The 25,995-nt window shown below is 39.2% G+C and overlaps 2 protein-coding genes across 2 annotated transcripts; both read left to right on the forward strand.

The window, feature by feature from the left end:
• The first annotated feature begins 617 nt into the window (after positions 1 to 617).
• On the forward strand, positions 618 to 18,674 carry LOC145778301 (protein cereblon-like). Its single transcript, XM_082589762.1, has 11 exons — positions 618 to 741; positions 4,999 to 5,338; positions 5,623 to 5,678; positions 13,455 to 13,531; positions 14,047 to 14,249; positions 14,519 to 14,683; positions 15,002 to 15,111; positions 15,563 to 15,681; positions 16,127 to 16,327; positions 16,648 to 16,841; positions 17,634 to 18,674. Exons 1-11 carry the CDS (start codon positions 636 to 638, stop codon positions 17,842 to 17,844), a joined length of 1,782 nt encoding a protein of 593 aa, XP_082445888.1. The 5' UTR covers positions 618 to 635; the 3' UTR covers positions 17,845 to 18,674.
• Positions 18,675 to 22,533: 3,859 nt separating this feature from the next.
• LOC145779053 (zinc finger MYM-type protein 1-like) lies at positions 22,534 to 25,081 on the forward strand. Its single transcript, XM_082590631.1, has 3 exons — positions 22,534 to 22,977; positions 23,237 to 24,698; positions 24,849 to 25,081. The coding sequence occupies exons 1-3, from the start codon at positions 22,534 to 22,536 to the stop codon at positions 25,079 to 25,081; spliced, it is 2,139 nt and encodes a 712-aa protein (XP_082446757.1).
• Positions 25,082 to 25,995: the final 914 nt, after the last annotated feature.

A 25,995-nucleotide genomic window follows, 5' to 3' on the forward strand; every position in this document is an offset into this window, starting at 1 on the left:
TGGTTTAAACGTTTGGACATGCTTTCCAACACTTTCCTCTCAATCAAGCCGAAATAATTTGTCTGCGTCCATTCCTTGGAAGGCCAGTCACCGACGGATGACATCAAAAACATTTAAACCTTCTTTATTGGGAAGTGTGATTATCCCTTTTGTCTGCTCCTCTGTTTTAATGAAGCCCAGCTGTGCGAAAATTGGTTGTTTGCAGTGCAGTTGTCTAGCACATAAGATTATGGCATGGGATTACAGACATTTGTCTTTGTTTTGATCGCATGTGTCTGTCTCACATTTTCTTCATTTCGCCTTTGAACATTGCTGACAATAATTATGCGAAGCAAAAAAGAAGCATTCTCTTTTCACTTTACAATTATATATATATATATGATTGATTGAATGAAGAATGCAAACCAGAAGCAAATCCTGATACTTTTATCCGACTTATTCTTTTAAGCGGTATACGCTTAACTGATGTTTTACTTAACATTAGATTGGGTTTGGTTTGGGATTTCAGGTTTTGATTCAAATAAGCAATTGATACGTTTAAGCGGTATACTATTAACCGATTTCGTCTGTATATGTTTTACCCTCTCAATACTCTACAATTGCCTTTTTATAGTTACTATCCTGCAATAGAGTTTATGTTAAGGGTAACTTTTGTTGCCAAAATGAGTGAAAATAACTGTAGCTTTGTTGATGAGGAAACAGATGAACTTGTTGCAGCTCCTGAAGAAAACAGCCACTCAGGTATTCATCCAGTTTCATGTAAAATATCATAACTAAGCATAATCAATACATTTTAATTTATACATTTAGCAAAATGGAGAGTTGTCGGCCTTTGAGTTTTGTTGTCTGCAGGAGTATCTCAGCGTTTTGTGCAATAGCCTAATATTTGTTAAGATGATTGGTTTAATGTTTTTCTTAGTTACAATTGATTAATTAATATTATCTTTTAGGTCTAGTTCAGCCCAATAAAATTTGTTGACCCACTAATCACTAGTTCCTTACTTGTCAAAAATATGTTTCAAGGTTTTTTTGTTGGATGTTGGTTTTAGCATAATGCATTGGTCTTAGCTAACATAGAAAAGAGATGTTAGCCTATTTCACAGTTTTCTAAATTTACATTATTATATTACATGCTTTCTATTCTTGCTTCATTAACATCTAGCTCTTCATTGCCAGAAGCAACCAATATGACAATGCTTTGATATTGAAAATATGTTGTTTTGTAAATGTTGGAATTTTTTTTTGCAACACTCTTTTTAGATGGCAAGACATGTGTTTCTGGGATGTCAATGTGATATAGAAATATGTGGTGTATACAGTAAGGAACACTTAGTCCTTCACAACCTTTAAAAAAAAACTGTATCATCATCATCCATTTTCTTCTTAGAAGCCTGGTCTTCATCCCGAAGCATTAGGATCGACCAGAGTGTATATAAAGAAAATTATTGATACTTATTATTTATTAAGCAAATACTAAATTATAAAACAAACATAACATTATGTTATTAATAGGGCCCGCAAAAGTCAATAAAGTCAAAAAACTTTAAGGATTTCGTCTATCCACGAATCAAAGAATAAAGTTGTTTTCAGCACGTAGGGAACTGTTTCTAAGAAGCTTATAGGTCAAAATAAAGTCAAAATTTGTCAAATTATGGCCTATAAGCTTATCTTAGAAATCGGCAGTAACTTTTATCGCAAATTGTCCATTGTTTATTCATTGTTACGTACTTACGCATAGGCGTCGAAATAGGGTGGGCCGGGTGGGTGACGCCCACCCTGCCGTGAAACGAGGGTGGGCAAAATATGTTTTGCCCACCCTGTTTTCATGACACTTATGAAGTGTTCGTTACAATTAGGCTATTTCCGTTTTTGTTAAATGCTGAATTATCCAACCAACTGCAGCGCAACTTCTTGTTTTACGGTATGTCTCTCGCTAGGTATGCGACAGAACAAAGCAATTTCGCAAAAACGCTGCGTTGAAAGAAAGGCGGTACTCACTGCATTGTTGTTGCTACGGCAACTGCCACACGCTGGCAATTCCTGGTGAAAGAAGGCTACGTTTAATCTTTTCTCCAAATGGTCTCACTTTCGTTACGTCACAGTCAAACTTCAGTTCCGGGTCGGCGTAAGGAAATATGAATATGACATCATAATGAACATGATAATAAAATAACCGATACAAACTAAAGACGTACTGAAACAATCGCTTTTTACAAATCTTTGCTTTTTACCAGTGTTGTACGTTGACGGCGTCAACTTTTTGTTGACGCTGAGGCCTGAGGCTAGCGCCGTCAGTTTATTTTTTAGTTGACGGAAGTGATAGCGCGTCAAATATTTTGCCGATTTTAAGCGTCACGCGCTATGCGTTATTTTTTGTTTTCATGGAAAATCTGGTAGCCACTTTAACAAGTCGAAATTCTGCCACTAAACTTGACTAGAATGAAACCGCCAACCAATCATAAGCTACGGTTTAAGTGACGTAAAAAATGGCAAAAAGAAGATGATAGAAAGCAAATTAAGTGATGAATTTTTTGTCAGATGGTTGGCTTAGGGGTGAGGGCTAGAAAGTAGTCATTTCATTGACGCGGGTTCGATTCCCACCACTGCTATTGCTCTTTTTCTTCTGTAATTACCAAATAAAGTTCAAAACAAGCATTAACTTTCTTGATGAGTGCTAGAAGGGTCACAATTGGATGGTAGCCTCTTATAACATGTTCTGATTGGTTGGAGGTTGCATTGTAGTCATTCGCAGTGGCAGAATTTCGACTTGTTAAAGTGGCTACCGGAAAATCTCGTTTCACAATGAGTGTTTCACAATGTATTCTGGCCAGCGCGACTCATCTGAATTAACCGCTTTTGCGTTGGTTGGAATGGTTATCTGGAATACAAGCGGAAGAAGTTCCCCAAATGTTAATCACTCATATCGTCAGCAGTAGGCTATCGAGAACGAGGGATCAGTGATAGAAAGCGAAAAATCAATGAATGTCATCGCGGAGGTTGAAGATACTTTATTTGTTCTATGCCCCTGAACAGAGCGATGCTGGTGCAGTGGACCTCGTTAAAAAATTTATATATGCTAAGCCATCACAGCATGCTTGGAACAGTGATAGGCTATCTTTCCGAGTAAACGTTTTCAAGACTTGTTTTTAAAATACAACACCATCCAGCGCTTTTGTGGAACGCATGTTTTCACTTGAAAAGGACGTTATGCGTCCCAAACGCAACAGATTGTCAGACAAACGTTTTGAAATGCTTGTGTTTCTACAAAGAAATAACTAATAAGCTAAGCAGCTAATTACAATACAGTATCAAAACATAATACACCTGCTCTTTATTTATAGCTATTGTTAGCCTAAACTTGGTTGAAATGCTTCCGTTTTGTGAGACCCTGGCTAAAATAGCGCTAGAAATTAGCGCTGACGCCGTCAATTTCTTTGAGAGCTGACGTAGCACTTTACGCCGTAAAGTTTTTAGGCAATTTGGGCTGACGCTGATGCCGTCAATTTATTTCATTGACGCGTACAACAATGCTTTTTACAAATCAAAATGTGGCAAATCGGAAGGCGCCACTTTAAAGATAACAGGTCACGAGACGCGCTTTTTAGGTCCCAAAGGAAAACATAACAGAAGTTTGTTTATTTTAGCAGCGCTAATAAGATCGCAAGGAGCAGGAAAGCAAACATCAAACCTATTATAGCTTAATTGCTGCAGCGACGCTAAACGCAGTCTTTGTGAGAAAGACATTGCGAACATACACATTCAATTAAATCTGTTTGAAAACTCTCGCCCACCCAGAATTCCCCTCTTCTAAGAAAAAATCGACGCCTATGTACTTACGTATTTAAATAATTTTTATAAAACACTTCATCTTCACAAACGTGGTCTTTTCGAAGATGAACAGTTTGGATTTTGGAATAGCCTACTGACATTTTGTAATACAAAAATGCCTAAGCAAGCTAAATTGTCTTCATCAAAAGTTAGACAGATTTGAGGAGATTTTTCCTATCGCCAAAAAACAGGACGCACTTTTTATAATCCTTAAAACACCTTGACGTTTCGACAAAATATTACGTTTGGGTCTGAAATTGACGAAACATTATGTTTGGATAACTGGTATCAATTTAGGGAAGAACTGTGCCCTCTACAACTAAGATATTTTGTTAAATCAAAATAAATTCAAAATTTGATAAAAATAAAATAAAAAAAAATTTTTTTCAAGTCAAAATAAAAATGGCCATAGTTATTAATCATCATCTCCCACATCTTCATTATTATACAATCATAATTTTTTTTTTTTTAACTAGCTAATTATATATTATCATTCATGAGTTTGATCACTTGAATTGAAGACCTTGAAAGGCCACTTCACACTTTCACAGCCTCGAGTTGCTGTGATGCCATTTCTGTTCAAAAAAAGTTTTTTTTTTTAATTGTGATCTTTTCAGCAGTTATATTGTACCTGACTGTACTAACAGTAAGTAATAAATCTCTGTCTGTCTGTAGTCCACAGGGTATAAGTGCTGTCATCGGAATGGCCCGTTTCAGTGAGTTCCCTATTCGGTGAGAGCCTTTTTTGGTGAGAGCCCTATTCGGTGATTTTTTTTTTAATTATTGAGTACCGTAGCCTAATTATCATTGCCGTTATAGGGTAAAGGGTTAGGGGTAAAGGGTTAGGGGTAAAGGGTTAGGGGTAAAGGGTTAGGGGTAAAGGGTTAGGGGTAAAGGGTTAGAGGTAAAGGGTTAGGGGTAAAGGGTTACGGGTTAGGGTCTTATTTCAACATTTAGCGACGTTAAAATGATGTAAAAGCGGTAATGATAATTAGGCTACGGTACCCAATAATTTGCAAAAAAAAAATTCAAAAAAATCGCCAAATAGGGCTCTCACCGAATCGGACTCACCGAATAGTAGCAGACCCTGCTGTCATATTGTCAGCTTGTTGGCAACTTTTACAGACATCTCAACTGCATTTTGGGTAGTAATGAATTTATATTTTCTAGATCACAGACTTAATGACAACGAAGAAGAAGTGAATGATAATGATGCTTCAGATCAAGAAGCTCATGGTGAACAAATAGAAAATATCTTGGAAGATTCATCTGGAGAAAGTGACATGCATCCTGATGAAGAGATTGAAAATCAATACATAGATTTTAATGCATATATTGAAAATTGGGATGAGTTTAGAAACGATGTGTCAGAGGAAGATGAGGATCCAGAGGAATATGGGGAACATGAGGTTTTTAGACCTGATGAAGAGGAAGTGGTTAGTTTCGAAGATGGAGTCCAACGATTGCATGGACTCAGGCATATTCTTCAATTGAGTCCAGATTTTTTGAGGTGCATATAACAACACATTTAATAATAACAACATGTGATCAGATGTAGAAATGTTAAGATTTAATTTGTATCACTTTGTGTTGAAGGCAACCTACCATATATGTTACATTTTAGAAGTGCCAAACTTTCCGTAATATGGTGTTGTTCTTTTATGTACATTGTATTTTATAGTTTACTTTTTCACAGTCGAGTGATTTTTTATTTAAAAAGAGGGTACTATCAATCATATACTGTATTGTATATACCATGGTTGGTTTGGTGCAATATGAATGATTTATTCTCAGTGAAGGATATGCTTTGATGAGACGCTGGATTTCACGTACTCCGCCTGACAGAAGAGGTAATTTGATATTGACATGTTTTATACTACGTACCATAGAGACATTGATTTCAGAATTTACAATAATTCTAGCAGATCTTTTTTATGTTTTTCTTTAACTAAGGCAGACCATGGATTGGCCAACTTGTCATCGATTTTGATTGACTAGAAAATCTCTTAATTACGAGTGATCGCCCAGTCGATGTCTCAATGATGAAATTACAAAGGCACTTTTTTCCTGTGACACCTTTTGCTTTAGCTAAGTGGAAATGGATTTACATCAGTGGTGGGATTTACTCTGGCTAGCAACCGGTTTGCTTTGACTAAAGTTAGCTGTATCTGGCAACCCTGCGTAAGGTGGTTATATTAGGTCCACTCAAAAAAGTTGGCCAGGAAACGCTTATGCAAACTTTTTTATTTTTAAGAAGCGGTTCGCACAAATTGGTGCGGCTGATTTGCGAATTCCAACACTGATTTACATTTACCAAGTCTGTGAGCAGTAGGCTATATCCATCTTTTAGTTAATATAGTAGTACCGGTATCTAGTTTAGGCTAGGGTTAGGCTGCAATGAACGCGTGTTATAGCTCGTGTAAAAGTAACTATTCTTCTCTTTTAATGCAAGCAGTAACCAAACTGAAAAGTTACTGCTACTTCTTTGTCAAGGCACCTGTTGTTTGATTTTTACACTTTGGACGTTCCTAGTTCCTACTTATCATATCATGTTGTACTTCAATTGGCGTGTATGATAGCTGACGGGCATTTTGTTTTTATAGTGTAGTGTTGGGTGAAATGAGTATATTTTTCATATCTATTGCACAGTGCAGTGTGCAATCCTGCTATTGGTGGATCACCTAAATATTTTTTTGGGTTTGTTACATTGGGTCTTTGATGTAACTAATGCTATTGGCTAATTTTCCTGAAATTAAATATTAAAACTGTAGTCACTGGCGCCGACTTACGGGGTTACGGGGTGGCCACGCCACCCCGTAACCGCTGTGACGGGGTGGCAGCCACCCCGTTTAGGTTACATTACTTGCTGCAAATAAATATAATTTGAACGGACGTTTAAATCTTTTTTTGATCATTGGTTTTCGCTTCAAGTCAACGTAAAGCAAGAGGTGAACCAATACAGTATTGCGAAGAAAATGATTGTTTTTGTCACAAGCATGATACTCGGGTGACATCAAGCAAGCTACGTGAAGATTACACAGCACGTGGCTACGAGTTTTTTCCTTGTTGTTGTTGCGATCGTTTTATTTGTTACTTGTCATAAGTCATTGTTACATTTGTTAGGTTTACAATGGGATTTATTAATCAACAAAATACGATCTTTCCATTGCCTCCCTCAAAAATCTTTTTTGAAATTTTTTAAACTGCTCATGATATCGCTATAAATTATGCCAGCTATAAAATACTTGGAAATAAAATTATCTCGATGATTGATAGCTCCACCCCCTAAATAAATAAATGAATATCTATTTTCAAATTTCATTAAAAAAATGCAATTTTTGAAACTTTTTGAGTTTTATTTAAAAAGTGCACTTAGTAAAGTAGCAGTTTCAATGTTCTGCAAATTTACACGTTTACATGATTCTATTCGAGGAAAGCTACACCCCAATTCCCAATAATAAAAGCAACCTTTTTCAATTACTCAAGATTTTGCATTTTGAATTATTTTCCGATTTTAATTGGAGTATACTGTTATCTACTTCTACTTCATGCTTTAATTTCTTGTTATCTACTTCATGCAGTAATATTGCGTGTCAATGCATGACAAATTGTGAGGCGGGAATTTATTGGTCTAACATAGGAGTTGCTTGTTACATCATAGAAAAAATCACGAAAAGTCGTCCTGTAAAAGTCTGAGGCGGGAATTTATTGGTCTGACATAGGAGTTGCTTGTTACATCATAGAAAAAATTACGAAAAGTCGTCCAGTAAAAGTTTTCGCCGACATTCCAGTTTTATTCAGCTTAAAGATGCCACCGAAAAAGCGTTCAAAATTGCAGGTCATTTTTGTTGCGTCTAGTCAGGATTTCAGCCAGCATGAAAGTGACCAAACGCCTAAACGAAAGTGTGCCACTGCCAAAAGGCGTTAGCACGATCAGGGAGGTGGAAGAACTGAGCACGAGCAGGATAATCGCTGTTGAAGGGAGAAGCTTTTAAAAATTGTGGGAGAGCGAATTCCCGTGGCTAGAATACGATAGATGCAAAGATAGAGCATTCTGTCCGATTTGCAACTATGTCGCAACTGCTTGATCTATTTGCAAGCAATGAAACAATTTCATTAATGCTTCCAACGTGGTCTGCAGTGTGAAAATATACTTATCGTTGCCTTCCACCACCTGCGAGGCGGAGCGATCGTTTAGTGCACTCAGGCGCATAAAAATCTACTTGCGATCTACCATGACGCAACAGCGATTGAACCACGTCCTAATTTTAAATGTTTATCAAGCAGAAACTGCACGGTTACAACTTGACCAGTTGATTAACAGTTGGATTGACAGAGCTGCTGTTCGCAAAAATACTTCTGCCAAATGTTAAGTGTCAGAGCAGCAACGTAACAATAAAATTCACGACGTACCTCCTGTGCTTTGTTTTAAAGTTGCTTTGTAAATTATCGAGCTACAAATCAGGTGTGAAAAGGCAATTGCCATCTACGAAACACGCTTAGTAAAAATCAAACAAAAACATGCAGTTTGAAAGTTTTTAGGTTGCCATATTGCGCTATCCGCCACCCCGTGCAAAAATAAAAGTCGGCGCCTATGACTGTAGTAACCTTTTTTTGTTCCCCCATATACCCATTTCACCCCAAAAATTGGATTGACATGGGTATACAAGCAATTTCCTGTAGTAAACGTATCATAAACCCTAATAAACTTATTTTATGCATTCTAATGGTTGAAAGGGGTACAACAACAAAATCACTAAAAAAATTAAGCTTTAGGAAGAAACAAATTTTTCAGAAGGAAATTTTATACATACACCGGAAATTGGCTGTTATGATAACACACAACATTTGTACAAGACTTGTGTGTGTACTTGTAGGAGAAAGCTACAACAATGTGTAGGTCTACACCAAAATCAAATCAAAAGTCTTAGTTGATTTTGTCTCTGAGATGATAAGGGAAAGATTTATTAACACATCTAACATGTCTTATTCCAATTCCACCATGAACTTTCTAACATCGCATCAAGACATAGAAAATTTGTAAAATATGTTGAGTAAACGTTTTCGTTTGGTTATGTTTCTTCAACTGAAAGAGATCAATTTTCAATTTGTATTGAACCTATGCTACTGTTGCTCCGAAGGATGTTGGAGAAGTCGACAACATTCACACTTCACAGTGAAACAAGCATCCTCTGGAGCAGCGGTGTATGGTTGTTTGGTCGACAAGACATTGGTCGACAGGAAGTTTGGTCGACAGAACGATTCATTTTAGGGTTAGAATTAGGGTTAAGGTTAGTTAACTAACAAGGTAGATTTAAACGATTTGTCTTAGCCTGATGCTGCGAGTTTGCTGTGGCAATAGTAAGTTGCGCTAGCTTTCGGAACACAGTTCCCTAGTCATGTGCTATGATGAATGGTGTTGAAGTCAGTGAGTGGTTCTTAAGTGTGGTTCTTTCGTTTAACTTGAGGCTGCTGGTTGTTGAGTTTCTGTGTTGTTAGGCGTTTTTTGTTGCAAAATTTGTTTTCAGTTGATTAGTAGATTAGATGACGTAGTTCTTCCCTTTCGGCACGGTTGTTGATTTTAGGATTTTGTCTGCTGATGAATATGGCCTCTTTGAAACGTAATTTTACCGCGTCATTTTCTCGGGCAATTATAGTAAATTCAAAGTCGGTGTGGCATTGTTGTTGATGATTAAAGACCGAGCTTTTGTCTGAGCTGAGGTGTTCTTTGATGCGGGAGTGGAGTGGTCGAATCGTGCTGCCTATGTAGCTTTCCCTGCATTTCTTGCATGCGATCTTGTAGACACAGTTCTTGGTGGTACATATGTCATCGTTCCGTAGTAGGCAGTTTTGTAGCCGGCAAGGTTCGGGTTTTTTGGGTTTTTGAAGGGCGTTTCTGAGGGTACGTGAGCGTCGAAAAAGGCGGACTGGCAGATCCAGGTCTTTGAAAATTTTCTTTGCTTTACGGTCCGCGTCGTCGCTCATATATGGAAATTCAAAATGTACTGGGTTATATGGTGTCTGGGGGGTTTGTCTGTTTTGCTGGTGTTGTCGTCGTCTGGGTGGTTGTTTAAAAAAGTCCTTGGGGTATCCGTTTTTTTCGATTGTCTTCTCAAATTCCGTCAGGTGTGGTGTTGCTTTATTGGGCGAGGAACATCTATCTTTTCTTCTCTGTGTTTCGTTTAAGAGTATGGTCTTCTTGGTACTTGTGGGTAGGGCCGAGTTGAAGTGTGGGAGTAGCTTTGTCTTTGCTTTTTTCTGGTAGAATTCGTGGTGGATTGTACCGTCTTTGTCGATTTTTATGGTGAAGTCCAGTAGTGAGATGGCGTTGTCTGTTGTTGGTAGTTCTATTTCAAAGTTAATAGCTGGGTGCGCTTGGTTGAGAGCATTTTGGATAGCTAGGGCTTCCTTGTTGTTGACTGTCAGCAAGAATGTGTCGTCAACGTATCGTCTGTAGAGGGTGAGGTTTGTTTGGTTCCGCAGTGTCTGTTTTTCTAGGGTGTCCATGAAGAGGATGGTGAGGACTCGAGATACGGCGTTTCCCATTGGTAGACCGCCGACTTGGCTATAGAACTTCTCCTTGAAAGTGAAGACGTTGTTCTGAAGGATAATCTCGAGCAAGGAACCGATCTCTTCAGGGTGGAACGGGCTGCATAGTTGTGTTTTTCCTGTCGACAGTTTTTGGATTACGTTGTTGATCGCTTCCTTAGGAGGGATGGAGGTGTACATTGCTGTCACATCCAGGCTGAAGGGAAAGTTGAATTTTCTCAGGGTGTCTCGTGGCGTGTCTTTAAGTTGATTGAGTAGTTCTTGACTGTTTGTAAGGTGTGCCGGAACTTCTTTCAATAGGGGGTTGAGCAGGGTGCAGACTAGGTGTGACAGTTTGGCGGCTGGCCCGTTTGTGCTTGAGACGATTGGACGAATCTTGATGTCAGGTCCTTCTTTGTGAGTCTTGATCAGGTGGTAGAATCGTGGCATACTCGAGTTGTTGGTGATGTAAGATCTGGCCACGTGATGGGGTAGCTACAGTTCTATAGCCAAGTCGGCGGTCTACCAATGGGAAACGCCGTATCTGGAGTCCTCGCCATCCTCTTCATGGACACCCTAGAAAAACAGACACTGCGGAACCAAACAAACCTCACCCTCTACAGACGATACGTTGACGACACATTCTTGCTGACAGTCAACAACAAGGAAGCCCTAGCTATCCAAAATGCTCTCAACCAAGCGCACCCAGCTATTAACTTTGAAATAGAACTACCAACAACAGACAACGCCATCTCACTACTGGACTTCACCATAAAAATCGACAAAGACGGCACAATCCACCACGAATTCTACCAGAAAAAAGCAAAGACAAAGCTACTCCCACACTTCAACTCGGCCCTACCCACAAGTACCAAGAAGACCATACTCTTAAACGAAACACAGAGAAGAAAAGATAGATGTTCCTCGCCCAATAAAGCAACACCACACCTGACGGAATTTGAGAAGACAATCGAAGAAAACGGATACCCCAAGGACTTTTTTAAACAACCACCCAGACGACGACAACACCAGCAAAACAGACAAACCCCCCAGACACCATATAACCCAATACATTTTGAATTTCCATATATGAGCGACGACGCGGACCGTAAAGCAAAGAAAATTTTCAAAGACCTGGATCTGCCAGTCCGCCTTTTTCGACGCTCACGTACCCTCAGAAACGCCCTTCAAAAACCCGAACCTTGCCGGCTACAAAACTGCCCACTACGGAACGATGACATATGTACCACCAAGAACTGTGTCTACAAGATCGCATGCAAGAAATGCAGGGAAAGCTACATAGGCAGCACGATTCGACCACTCCACTCCCGCATCAAAGAACACCTCAGCTCAGACAAAAGCTCGGTCTTTAATCATCAACAACAATGCCACACCGACTTTGAATTTACTATAATTGCTCGAGAAAATGACGCGGTAAAATTACGTTTCAAAGAGGCCATATTCATCAGCAGACAAAATCCTAAAATCAACAACCGTGCCGAAAGGGAAGAACGACGTCATCTAATCTACTAATCAACTGAAAACAAATTTTGCAACAAAAAACGCCTAACAACACAGAAACTCAACAACCAGCAGCCTCAAGCTAAACGAAAGAACCACACTTAAGAACCACTCACTGACTTCAACACCATTCATCATAGCACATGACTAGGGAACTGTGTTCCGAAAGCTAGCGCAACTTACTATTGCCACAGCAAACTCGCAGCATCAGGCTAAGACAGATCGTTTAAATCTACCGTGTGAAGTAAGCAACGATCATGCTGCTAAAAGCGAAACTCAATCAATTAGTTAACTAACCCTAACCCTACAATGAACCGTTCTGTCGACCTAACGTCCTGTTGATCAAACGTCCTGTCGACCAAACCTCTTGTCGACCAAATGACCGGGTACCTGGAGTAGCATGGTTTCAGTTCAGTCATCCAAGTGCACCACATCGCTCTGAAATGAATTCTATTTATGTGAACACTTAAAGAATCAATCAAGTAGTCTGAGAAAAAATAACGTTATTTGGCAGCATGCAGAGGGCTTTGAAATCCAAAGCTAACTGTGATAAGATCAAGTTTACTTTCGTATGACTTCATGTACATTATACAGGTACGGCACTCGGTACAATGTACAAAAGCAAACACATAACTTTAATCCATTTGGAAGCTGCATTGTGGAGGCTCCGAAAAAAAATGCAGCTCCCACTAATTTCAATAACACTTAAGCAATAGAGAAAGAGTAAGCCTGCGAAGCTACAAACTTCAAACACACACCGAACTCACCGCGAACTCACCGAACTCACCGCGAAAAACAGAAATCACCGCGAAAACATAACACACAAAAGCAGCCACTCCCACGCTCCACCAAGCCGCAAAAACGATAGCCTACACTGGCTACACTACTAAGATGCTCCTTGTGTTTCACATGAATTGACAACAAAACAGCCGCTCTAACGCATTCCATCTTGCTGTGCTCTCTGCTCAACAAGTGTTGAAGTTTCACCGAAACAAGACCAGTTAGGTTATAGGTCTTTTAGTTCTACCACCAGACGGTGCGTAATCCTTAGAAAAGTACTGCTGTTAAATTTTTAGCTTAAATTTGGCCTATCTATAATCTGTTGGTTGGAGTTAGTGTCACAACATCAGAGTCGGAGTGGATGAGGAATCCAGAAAACTTGACTCCGTACACCTCTGGAACCCTGTTAGCTAGATTAGTTTTTCTTGATCATCATAGCAGTTTTGTTTTAAGCTAAATAGTGCAAGGTGCTGGTTGTACGATGCAGGAAGACGTGTTCGCAAGGGTTCGGCGTAAAAATGTTGAACTTTGTAACTACATAATATACTTTTTACGCTATTTTTCCACTGTAGTTGCCATGGTTGCAGTCAATGAGCATTGTTTCGGGACAGGTGTTGCCATAATTAGGATTAAGGTTAAAAGTGCAATTTTTTCTGCCCGGAGCATCATAAGTTTCCAAATCACAAGTTTTTGTTTTTAACGGCTTTAAACTTTTCTCGAATTAGGTCAGAATTCCTTATTTGGCAACACTTGTATTGTAAAATAGCCACCGCCTAATTTTTATCTTTGCCTTTCAGTTACATATGATGAGTCTGGCTCCAAAGACATCCCTCAAAATATTACGTTTGATAAAAACCTTCCGACATCGCACGCGGTAAGTGGCAATGATGAAACTTGACACGTCAACAAACGAATTCATGGAAGATAAAACGTATCTATAGCTTTATGTTTCTCAGCAGTAGCTGATTGTAGCAAGAATTGACACTATCTATAGCTTTATTTGCATTACAAATTACAACTGGTGCAGTTCTACAGCAAAGGTGGCTTTAATTCCGACGACCAGTATCGTGGACCACTTTTGGGTCGAAAAGCATAGGTTTTATACCCTTTTTCGGTTATGTGACAACCCTCCACGTTTAGGAAATGAAGTTTAGGTGGGATTATAGTTGACTGTGCCTTTAATAAACATATCTGCATCGAAATAGCTTGTTTTATGAAGTATTGGTTACAGAACTGCAAAAACACACACATAATATAATAGTAGTGATAAATATCTATAAAGGCATGATAAAACGAGCTTAGTTTAGTCTTCAACTATATCCATCAAGTTAACATTGATATTCAAACCTTTTAATAGTTGTTATTTTTTGTCATGTTTTTTTGTTTTAGTACCTTGGTGAAATGGCAGAGTGCAGTGGAGTGGCATACAGGGACCAGGACACGTATCAGACCCTGCAGATTGTTTACGTGCGCGACTTTGTGTTGGTGCCGGGGCAAACTGTGCCAATGTTGTTCAGTCGTTTAGATGAGGTTTCAATGCTTCGTCGAATTATGAAGCAGTCTGATAAAACATTTGGTGTTTTGATGAGAAAGTAAGAAAAACTCAACACTTGCTTTACATTTAATCATTTTTGCATTGGATTTGTGGTTCGTATGCTTTTACAACAGTCTACGCTTAACTCAAAGCAATGTTGTAAAACTTGGTTAGATATACAAGATTGCTTTGAGTTGACGTAGGTGTAAGATGTAATTAAGCGTAAGGTGTACTGTACGGTTGCAAAAAGCACACATTTGCACTTGCTCAAGGATAGCAACATAATCTGTTACAAATTTACTCTACTTTTTTTGATTTTTTTTGTAGTGCGACTGTTGAAAACTCCCAGACAAAGAAGCTGTACAGTTATGGTTGCACTGCTGAAATTCGATCTTATCAAGACGGGGAAAAACACGAAGTAAACACCTTACGAATCGTTATTCTTGGTAGACAGAAATTTCAACTCATAGAAAAGAGAGTACAACTTAACGGGTAAAACGATTCAACTTTTGCGTAACTACAATGCTTGTTTTATGTTTATTCGACTTTTTAAATGATTTAATTAATTGATACTCTTTATTTACGGTGTTTTCTCCCTGGCGGCAGAGTTGGCTGATTTGCACAAGATCGCTTTTTTCACCAATAATAGCCTTCTGCATTTCAACCTTGGATCCCTACCCAATGCTACGCATATGTCTATGCACAGCATTTTACCAGTAAAATCACGGTATTTTCCTGAAACTTTTTATTTTTATTGAATCCTAAAATTATTTCTAGTGCCTTACTGTTATTTTTTTTTTTTTTTTTTAGTAACGTCCTTGCCAAAGTAAAAATTCTGGAAGATGTTGAACTTCCTGAGTTAAATAACAATGTAGGAATGTGCGTCAAATGCGGCATGAGAAGCTCGAATTTCCGTGATGGTGAGTGCAGTGCGAATTCCTTCTGTTATTTCATTTCCGTTTTCCCCGACTTTGTGAATCAAGACAAAACGAATATATCAACCCTTCCTTCCGAGTTTCGATGTTAATTGTACCATCGTCACGAACTTAGTCGTCTGCTTGACCGAATGAAGAGCGTTCTGCCATCTTAAGCACGTGGCGGAGAGCAGGACTGATGTCTGAGAAGTGATCTCAGAATGACGTCATTAGTTTCTGTCAAATATTTCAAGTCTTTAGCCATTTAGCATCCCAGACAGTAAATCAACGGCTTGTTACATTGATTCAACGTCTGCAGACTGAATCGTCTGAAAAGAAAACTGCAGACTAAAAAAAAACGGTTGATTTGCTGTCTAGGATAACTTCAAATACTTTAAAAATTTTAATTGTGTGATTAGGCTACTCATTCTAATACCATTACAATCTCGTTTGGCAGAGTCAAAAACAACCAAATCGATTTCCTTTGCCGAAGCGCACAAGCGGAAGTGGGCAGTGACGAAGCACGCTTTGTCATCTACAGTCTGGCCGCCCTGGCTGTATAGGATGTACGACGTGGTGCGTATTTTTGTGTATTCCATCACGTAGAGTAGAAACGCTTAGTATAAATCCGAAATAGCACATTTGTGAAACGAAAATAAGTTTCTTCACAAATCTGAGATAATTTTGATGATCTATTGAAAGCACCATTGTTCGGTTAACAGTTAACCGTTAACGTTGAACAGCGTTTTTCTTGGGAGATTTGTATTTAAAGCAGAATCAGCGTTCTATTATACATCTAGTCGCCGCCACTGCGCAAGGGTGGCAAAAGGCAGGGCCTCTCGACCACTTGAGTGGCGAAGAAGATAAAAGTTCCTACGAAGAAAAAGCTTTCTATTAATTTTCGTTTTAATTACCGGGAACGCAGCTTTTTTGAGCACTATTTTGATTTGTTAGTGTTTGCTACAAGAAGAACTTCTGCATGTGGAGATAGTAATTGCCACTTTATTGAATCTTTTTGTAGGATTATCTTCGATTGCAAATTCTTAAAGAAATGAGGGAGTGGAATCAGAAATTAGAAGAGCGGGAGTGCCCTTTAGAAGCAACAGCCTTCTCCTATTGGGTGATCATGAACTTCCCAATCAGCGACACTTGGCGACTCCGTCTTTTGCAGCTCTCGAGCGCCATTGAGCGACTTCGCCGAGAGCTGGATCTTCTCCAAAAGGTGACGCGTTTACTCTGAAAGTCGATAGTCATTATTTTTACTCTGTAACTGCTGAAAGTGCACTCGAGGCAGTAGAAACAGTTCACATAGTTAAAGTTTTTTCTCAGTTTGCAACACTGTCTTCCTGATGATGAAAGCCGAAAACCTCAATTTATTTGCTGTTTGCATACTTGTGCATCAAATTAAATAATGGGAAACCCTGTGGCAACAGTGATGTTTCATGCATGAAAATTGGTTTCATACATGAAACAGCTATGTCATTTGTACTCAACACAACGGGTGTAAATGTAACTGATTTTTATCTCCCTTTCATATTGCAGTGCACCATCTTAACCTGTGCCGATTGCGCTCAAGTGATTGCTGATCGTCGGGATGTATTTAGTATGTCGGTAACAGGCACCATGGCTGCCTATGTGAACCCGGGAGGGGTCGTTCACGATACCTTGACCCTCTATAAAGCATCGGGTATCTTTCATGTGGGAAAGGAAACAACAGAATATAGTTGGTTTCCTGGGTAAGTGAACAGGCTGTTGTGTTGAAGAATATCTGTAGAGTAGTTACTAGTTACTAGTTAGTGCGCGGGTTTACGTCCTTTGTTTCTCGTATTGTGAGAGTTGGACGTGAGCAAATTTCGATCCGACTTGATGGCGGCTTTCCACGTTCTCCTAATTTGAACGTTGACTGCCACAAGGTCCCTTTTCGAAGGTCGCTCTGCACGTTATCGCGCTTCACAAAAAGTCGCTACCGTAGTTTACTAATACAATAGGTGGTTTTATATTTTTGGTGCAACTATCGAATGACTATCTTAGGCTGTGTTAGAACAGTTTATTATAAAACGAACTTCTTGAACGTACTTTTTATATTAGAAATTATTATGCAGTGTTATGCAGATATTGTTCAAATCATATTTGTACTTTTCATATCATGTCTTTGTCATCAAAAGTGTCAAAAAATTTTGTATTCAGTATATATTCCTTCGAGCAATTACCTATTTTAATGTATAAAATTCTCACTAGATTGAAGCAAAGAATGTAGTCAGGGTTTATATATCTTGTAAAGCTCTTTCTATTTGCTGAAAATTTATATATGACTGGAGTATTTTAAATCAGTTTTGTCCCTTTTGAAAATGTTTTCCAGATAGTTGACATGGTCGCAGTGCTGCGCTTGTTTTAAAAAAAGTAGGTCTGCTACCGGTACCACGGTGTGTGATTGTTCATTTGAAATATAGGTTGACTTTATTTTTGCGTTAATCTTTCGTGTTAGTATTTTGCGTTTTTGAAGATCTCTCTTTGTATTATAATGTCAGGTATGCGTGGACGGTATGTGACTGCCAACACTGTGCAAGACACTTGGGTTGGAAATTTACTGCAACGAAGCCCGATTTAACTCCTGCAACTTTCTGGGGTCTTACGAGGTCTGCTTTGACACCACGAGTTCCCGAAGACCAAAACAATGCCACTGGGGAACATGTTGATACCATGGCGTATGAACCACGCTCAGTTCCTTTATTATCATGACTATGAGACTGAGAGTCTTACGTTTGTGCAAAAAGATGTTCGGGGTCGGCTGCGTTTCAGTGGAAAGCTTGAAATACGTGTCCGGTATTTACTATGCAGTATGTACTCCCACAACTTGCCCTCAACGTTGCTGCGGTTTGCTAACTGTATTTCCAATCTCATTGCCATTTCTTGTCGTAAGTCAACAATTGTTTAAAAGTAGATCAATACCGATCACAAAGACATTGAACACATTTTAAGCCCTACAACGTGTTAGTAATCTTAGTAGCATTGACAGGAGTCGGCCTACTTTGGACCTGCACCCAGGATAATTTTGAGACCCGAGAAACTGGAAGAAACACCTGTAGTCCCTCTGAGATGTGGCCTTAATGCGTTTGCATTTAATCGGGTTTTTTGGGGATGCAGCTCCCTTTTCTTGTTTAAAAATATCTTGTTTGGAGACCCAAAGCTTTTAATTGTTCTGGGCTCAAATAACCTCCTATCGGCTCTGACACCGACAAGGTTATTCCTAAAACTGCATTTTTTTTTTTTTTTATATAAGAGTAAAACTGTGTGCGGGTGTGTTTGCTATGTCGCATTGCCTGCTTGTTTTTGTTGTTTGTACTATTTATGGTGGTGAATTTAACTCCAAATCATTAAATGTTAATGCGTGATCAGATTAACAAATCGGCTTGTATGTATTTTGCAGGGTTACTTTCACCATCATAGTTTGTCGATATATACAGTATATTGTAAATATTTTTCAAAGAATAATGAAATTATTTCGTTCGGAATTATCTTTTTATCTTGAACTCATCGAGGAAAAGTACAATTGTTTCTTTTGGTGAAATTTTATGTAGGAATCAGATTGAATTTGGTCATGGCTCTGAACTATAGGCCTAAATAGAAAGCATAGGCTGCTCCTATTTTATTTAAACTTTTTAGGCCCAAACGTGTAGCCTATCGTGCAGTCTAGTCCAATTATAGGGTGAAGATCATCTTCGCACTGTAGCTTCAACCAGGACTTATGTTTAAAACTTCCAATAGTAATACCCTGTTGCAGTGGCGTTGCGAGGGGTGTCCATTGGGTACTTTCTGACCCGGCCCTGGGATGATTTTAGGGGCCCGCAACACTTCCAAAGGGTCTGGGAACTTGAAGAAACCACCGCGTATTCGTTGGATTTAATGCGTTTCTTGAAATGTCTTGATTTGGTACCAGATTTCATTGGTGCCGGGCCCAAATTATTTCAACGGCCCTGGCCTCAGAAAAAGTCTGTCTTCAGGAAAAAGAGCTAGTGCCTATTAAACAAAGGTGGGCAGTAGCGCGCTACTTTTGCAGCGGCGCTACATTTTTGGTAAAAGTAGCGGCGCTACATTTTTGGTAAAAGTAGCGGCGCTACTGTTTAGTTGGAGTAGCGGCTGCAGTAGTGGCGCTATTTTTTCCAAAAATGTCGCTTTTTTTCAGTCGCACTCCCGCTACTTTTTAATTTAAAGTGAAAAAAATATTCGTTTTTTTTGCAACACTGGTGTGGTCAAGCAGTGATATTATAAGCCTATAGCCTATTATAGGAAAAGACGGGGCAGAAGCGGGACATCGCGATTTCTCACGTTTTGTACTCTTTGGCTCCCTTTAGCCGGAAGCAGTAGTTAGGCAACTATAAACTGTATTTGCTGTGGAAAAAGGGAGACTGGCAGAGCGCAACGCGTGTCGTGAAGCAGTAAAATGTGTTTTGGCATGGTTTGTTATAAGAAAGAGATGGAAAAATAGTTACCGCATTCGTTAACATAAGCGAATTTGTTGGTAGCTTTGTTTTTATCTTTAACATTGAGACAGTAGCCTATTTGTTGATAACAAAAGCAACTTTTGACTAAAACTTTACAGGATTCAGCAGAGATGTTATTTTCTAAAGGCTATACTTTAGGCAAAGTGGGACAGTGTAGGCCTATTAGAGCAACATGAGACTCTAGAAGTCTAGATTGTATCTGTGGATCTTCTGTTGATTGAATTTTTGTTTACGATTGTTTTAGCCTTCAAGATTGTAAAATATTTATCAGCATTCTGTACCGGTAGGCCTACACAATTTAATTCTGACAATGGTTTGTCGCTATAGGAGAAAAACTGAAATGGGTAAATGGACTGATAGGCTACCAATATTAAGAATGCAAATGAAGACATGAAAATCAAGAAGTTGTCTTTGAGAGAAGCGGCTAAACAGTACTAAATCCTGCAAAAATGAAATGTCCCGCTTTGCCCCACGGCTGGGGCAAAGCGGGACATTTAAAAAAAATCTTTTTTTCATTTGCACCATAACAGTCAAAAAATTCCGCTTGATCTTCGAACCAAATATGCTGGCCAACTAAGGCTTTCGATTAAAAAAGAAATTACGGTAACTAAATCCAACCACCACTGTTGCTGAAATTACGTTTTTACGAATAGTGTCCCGCTTTGCCCCGTCTTCCCCTAATCGATTTGAACTGACGATGCACTGAATAAGTGCGAAATATATTTTCTGTAACATCTACTGACAACTGATCCCTGTTACCTTAGCAATTGAGGTTTTAGCTTTCTAGATATGGAACAGGGATCGTTTCAGAATAAGACTAGGTCAGAAAGCGAGGCAGACTCCGACGCAGCTCAGCATCAGCCAAGAGCAATTAGCTACCTAATCGATTTGGTTGCAAAGTTTCGGTCTTTTGGGAATCTCGTTTTCTGGTGTGGAACTGCGATCAAGGTATGAAACTGTTAATTTTAATAATAGCCGAAGTAAAGTTGTAGCCTATAATGGTTTGTACAGAATATAGACTACATGCAATGAGCATTGCCTCATCAGTCATCACCTATGCTAAGATGTCCAAAAATAAGGTTTTATCGTATTAGTTAAAGTACGGTAAAGCTGTTGACAAATGGTTAGCTAAGATATTTGTTGCTGATAAAAAAATTTACACGATGGTTTTTGTTATAAGAAATCATGAAAGGGCAACTTTGTGTGATTTGTTTTGCTTAGAAGTTACAACATAGTTTATCTTACTCAGTTATTTCTAAACAGCTCAAATTATTTCTAGCTGACTTCTTCGGCGAAAATCTCCGTGTGATGAAGCCTATCTGCCAGGCTTTTAGTTTAGACTTTCTCCAAGGCGTATTACGGAGTCTTGCTTTCAACCATAACAATTTGCGCAAAGAAGTTGACCGAGATCAGTGATCTTGTGACCTGTGAGGAATTGAGAGTGGAAGTCCTTGAAGGGGTGAAGAAACGATTCAACGACACGAAATGCGTTATGGCATCATGTCGTCATCCCTCCTTCAAGACGTCGTGGCTACAATTTCTGCACTACGTTTCCAGGGATGATGCTGACGCACTGCGAGAAAAGTCAAGACAGATGTAAATCGACTGTTGCGGGAGACATCAAGACAGGTTGACACTGAGAAGAGTGTGTATGAAGGTGTAGTTAGATTTACTGTGATGGGGTGGTGGCTGACTAGATGACTGCTTATGGTCTTTCGCTACCATCCTGATTGCGCCATGATCTAACCAACAGTTGTACAATGCATTGTTTTGACAATTACATTTTACTCTGATTGTTTGTTAATATATAACGCTGTTAAAACAAAATAAATTGACTTGACTTGACACCAACACCAGTCACGACTCGGAGGATGAATTTTTTGGTGTGTTAATACCAACCCGTCAAACGTCGGTGCAGAAGGAAACAGCAATTGTGGACGCTTTTTTTTTCGGACAGGAGCAAGTCCTTGAGCTTTTCGAATTCCGAGTTAAAAGCACTGTTCCACATTCAAGATTAATCTGTTGTTGCACATTTCAGCCTTATCAAACGTGAATGAAACATCGAGAGGTGGAAACATAGAAAAACTTCAATTGTTTTATTCGCTTCACTGAACATAAAAAAAGTGTTGCTAGATTGAGAATGCAGTTTTGTCTCAATTTAGGAAAATTTTAAAACCTGTAAAGACAAAAGTTCTAATTTAACTGTTTGTTTGCATATTGCAGTTTCACTAGGTGAAAAGCTAAGAGAAGTAAAAGTGTATTGGGGAATTTCAAAATAATAGTGAGAGTTTTATCCTTTGGTTTTTGGCAACATGCTGCTATTGATCAAAACTCCGAGAGCGAAGGCAGAGAGAAGGAGAAAGCGAGTGAAAACTTTTAGTTTGTCTGTTGCGAGCATAGGCGTAATTTCGGGGGTGCGAAGGGTGCTTGAGCACCCCAAAATGAAAATCTGAGGTAACAATATAAATGCGAGAGCACCCCTGGGCCCTGGTTTGCATACAAAATACACCGATTCAAATGGAAATTTGCATTGCTAAATAACGTTTTTTTTTCTTTCTTGAAAGTCGTTTTACCATTGCCCAATATTTTCAGTGTTTTACATTTGTGGGTGGCACGCAGCGCCACACATATCAAAGGCAGACATGATTGTAACAATTAAGCACAAACACGCGCACTGCGTCAAGAAGTGCCGTTCGAGAGAAAACAATTTGTCTGGCTCTGGTTGGAAATCGATTGGTTTCCCGTCGATGCAATATGTAACGGCGAAGCGGCAGGGGTTCATTTGTGACGCAACAGATAGTTAATGAAAGAAAGTTCAACGATAAAGGAGTCAGAGTCGAATAAAATCTCATTTCAAGCTAGTTGTAATCCAAATCAGTTGCATCAAGAATCAGAGATTGTATTTCAGATACCAAGTGTTATTAAGATGAAAAAAACAAATCAGACAAGCATTGCAGGTTTTTTTGCGCCCAAGCGGCCTCGCCCAAGCGCTAATGAAGCAGCAAGTACAAGTAGTAACCCAGGTTCATCAGCTGACAGCTGCGAAAATCAAACGGAAGTAGATACGCATAGTTTGCCCGATATTTCTCCTCTCACAAAATTTCCGGAAGTTATGCCAAGAAACGACAACGGAGATCGATCCGCGCAAAAAGAATGGTTTTCTCAATATAACTGGTTAAGACTAAACGATGATGGAAGCTGCTACTGTTCCTTCTGTTACTGGGCCACTGCGAATAAACGTGTCAATGTCGGCACATCAACGCCATGGATATTGAGACGTTCAGCATGGAAAACTTTTCGCAAAGGAACCTCCTCTTTAGAGAAGCACAAAAATTCAGATTTACATCAACAATCTACAAATGTTCTAAACGTAAGTTAGCATAAGTGATAATTGCCACCACTGGTGGTGGTAGTAGTAGAGTGGTATAGTAGTAGTAATGTCGTACGGTATTGTGGTAGTAGCCTGGTGGCCCACCAGGCATATTAATACAGTTAAAAGACGCTCAAGTGATGAAGTTTTGTAATCAATATGCGGAGAGGCCTCGTCAAGATGAATATCAGCGCAACATATAAAAAATAAACTTGAAAATTAACTGTAGGCTACTATTAAATATTATTGTTTTGTACAGATCAGCCTCAGTGATTCACACAACCGTGCACGAATTTGCAGTCGCACCCAAGAAGAGCAACGCAAAAACAGGGTTGCATTATCAGCTATTTTTAATGCTATTCTTTTCTGTGGAAAATCATGTACACCATTACGGGGACATGGCGATGAAAAGATTTCATCCAACATCTGGAATCTCCTGAAACTCCTTGGGATTTATAACAATGAAGTAATGTCTTACCTATCATCAGATGCTTGTGATAAATACCTTTCACCAAAAATTCAAAACGAAATAATCAAAATTATCGGGGACAAAATTATCCGTCAAGTGATCTTTAACATCCGAAGTCAATCTCTGGGAGTCAATAAGTTTTACAATATTGATAAGTACGTATTTTCCATTATAGCCGATGAAACATCGGACATTTCCAACAAAGAACAATTAAGTATATGTTTCCGTTACTGCACAAGCTCTTTAGAAAGTGATGAAGTTTTCGTGGGTTTTTACGAAACACCGAAAACAGATGCGGAATCCCTCTATAGAATCATCAATGATGTTCTTTTGCGGTATAACCTCAACTTCAATCAATTGAGAGGACAAGGGTACGACGGAGGGAGCAATATGGCAGGGAAGGTAACCGGTCTTCAAAAACGCATTGCCGATAAAAATCATAAGGCCTTGTATTTTCACTGTAGTGGCCATCAATTAAATTTAGCTGTACAGGATGCCTGTCATAACAACATCATTGCCAGTCAAGCGATGACACTCCTGAACGCAGTTATAAATTTTATACGAGATTCACCAAAACGTTGGAGTATTTTCAAGGGAATATTGGCGACAAACTCCGATCCTAATATAAGCAAGATGAGTCAAATCAAACCACTCAGCGATACAAGATGGGTGTTAAGATTGGACGCCTTGAACTGCTTTTTGAGCCAATATCCCTCTATTCTGGAGTTTTTAGAAGAAATTGGGAATGACATGTCACAGTCTGGGAGCATTCGCGGTCGAGCTGTTGGCCACTTGCAAAGCTTGGAAAGATTTGGCAACTACTTTGGACTTCGCTCGCTACAACATCTCTTCCAAACTATTCACCCAGTTCACAAATCTTGTCAAGGTAGGAACGTAGTAGCTGGTGATGTTAGCGGTTGGATGGAATCGCTTGTAGAGACTCTGACTGCCGATAGCTCTTCTGCAGATAATGCTACATCATTTTACGAAGAATGCAAATCATATGCTTGTGACTTGAGGTTAGATCTCCCCAAAATTCCCCGGCAGTCTCGCAAGAACTTCACCGTTTCAGAAGACGAAATTGCTGTTTTCTACTCAAACGTCTACAAAAACATTCTGCAAACGGCGTCAGATGCAATCGTTAGCCGTTTCCCTTCTTTATCATACCGAATGGCAGATTTGCTACGAGAGCTGCTAGAGAATCCCACAATGAAAGAAGCCGATGTTACGAAAGTAACCAAATTTTATGATGGTGACTGGGAACGCAAGGATTTGCTGCGTGAACGCAAACAGTGGTTCGCTTGTTGCAAACGTGACGGTGATGCTGTGACAGTGAATACGCTACGTCAGAAATTCATTGCACAGCCGTCAATGGTCGATATAATGCCAAATATATATGCAGCTTTGGTAACTTACATTGTTATGCCGACTTCTTCCTGTGAAGCCGAACGTTCCTTTTCGTTATTACGACGCTTGAAGACCTACCTTCGCAGCACTCAAACGCAACAACGACTGAACAATTTGGCCGTTATAGGTAGTCATCACGAATTGGCGGAGAAATTAAACATGGAAGAACTTGTCACGGAGTTTGTTTCCAAGACAACGACCCGCAGAAACAAATTTGGATGTGATTAATTTATAGCAAGCCGCATTATAAGGCAGACGTGAACAAATTAAAGTCGAATATATTTCAATATTCAATGTAAGATCACTTTCGCCTCGCATGTAATACTTGTTTTCATTTCTATCTGATCGTTTGACATACCGCTGCAGTCTATTCGATTACACATATGACAAAGTTATCTTCTTTTATGTTGATTCGACGTTTCATGACGTAGGCTGCAGGCCTCGAAATTCCGGCGGTCATGGCGGACATGACCTCCGGAATGACCTCGAATGTCTGCCGAAGCCGACTCATTGGTCGGTCATAAATGACTGCCGCAAAATTCTTGACAAAAATAGAGCTAATGCAGCAAAAATATGTTTTAAATTTGAATTGTTACAATTGTTTGTTTAACGCGAACAAATACGGAGCTGAAACAATTAATAGTACAGGCAATTGCTTTAAAGATCACATTAGAGTAGCGTTGTTAACGAGCTGATGGCAAAAGTAGCCATTTTTACATCATTTCAACGCTTGCAATGTTGCCTTGAAATAAAGTTGTCTGAAATTTCCGGCAGGATATGTATTCTAATTTTAACAATTAGGATTATTGCGTTACATTGATCGTTTGTTAAAAAGAAACGTCACAGAGAAGCAAGTCTCAGCTGGGTTCCGCACGTGCTCAGGCGAATGTGGCGACCTTATTCACGCTGATACTGATAGAAATTTAACACTAACACCATTGAGGGCTAACATTATTGCGCATTTGTCTGGACGGTCCTGAGCTGGAGATTTACGACTTCGCGCCAGCAGTAATCGCTTGGCACAACGATTTTATAACGCGAAAACCACGGAATAAGTGATCGTAGTTGCTTTTGTAATAAGGAAATTTGGATTGTTGTTTTCAATTGTGTTTATTGCGTCATTACACGACTGTCATTAACGC

This window comes from Aplidium turbinatum, chromosome 10, assembly GCF_918807975.1.
Source record: "Aplidium turbinatum chromosome 10, kaAplTurb1.1, whole genome shotgun sequence".
NCBI classification, from domain to species: domain Eukaryota; kingdom Metazoa; phylum Chordata; class Ascidiacea; order Aplousobranchia; family Polyclinidae; genus Aplidium; species Aplidium turbinatum.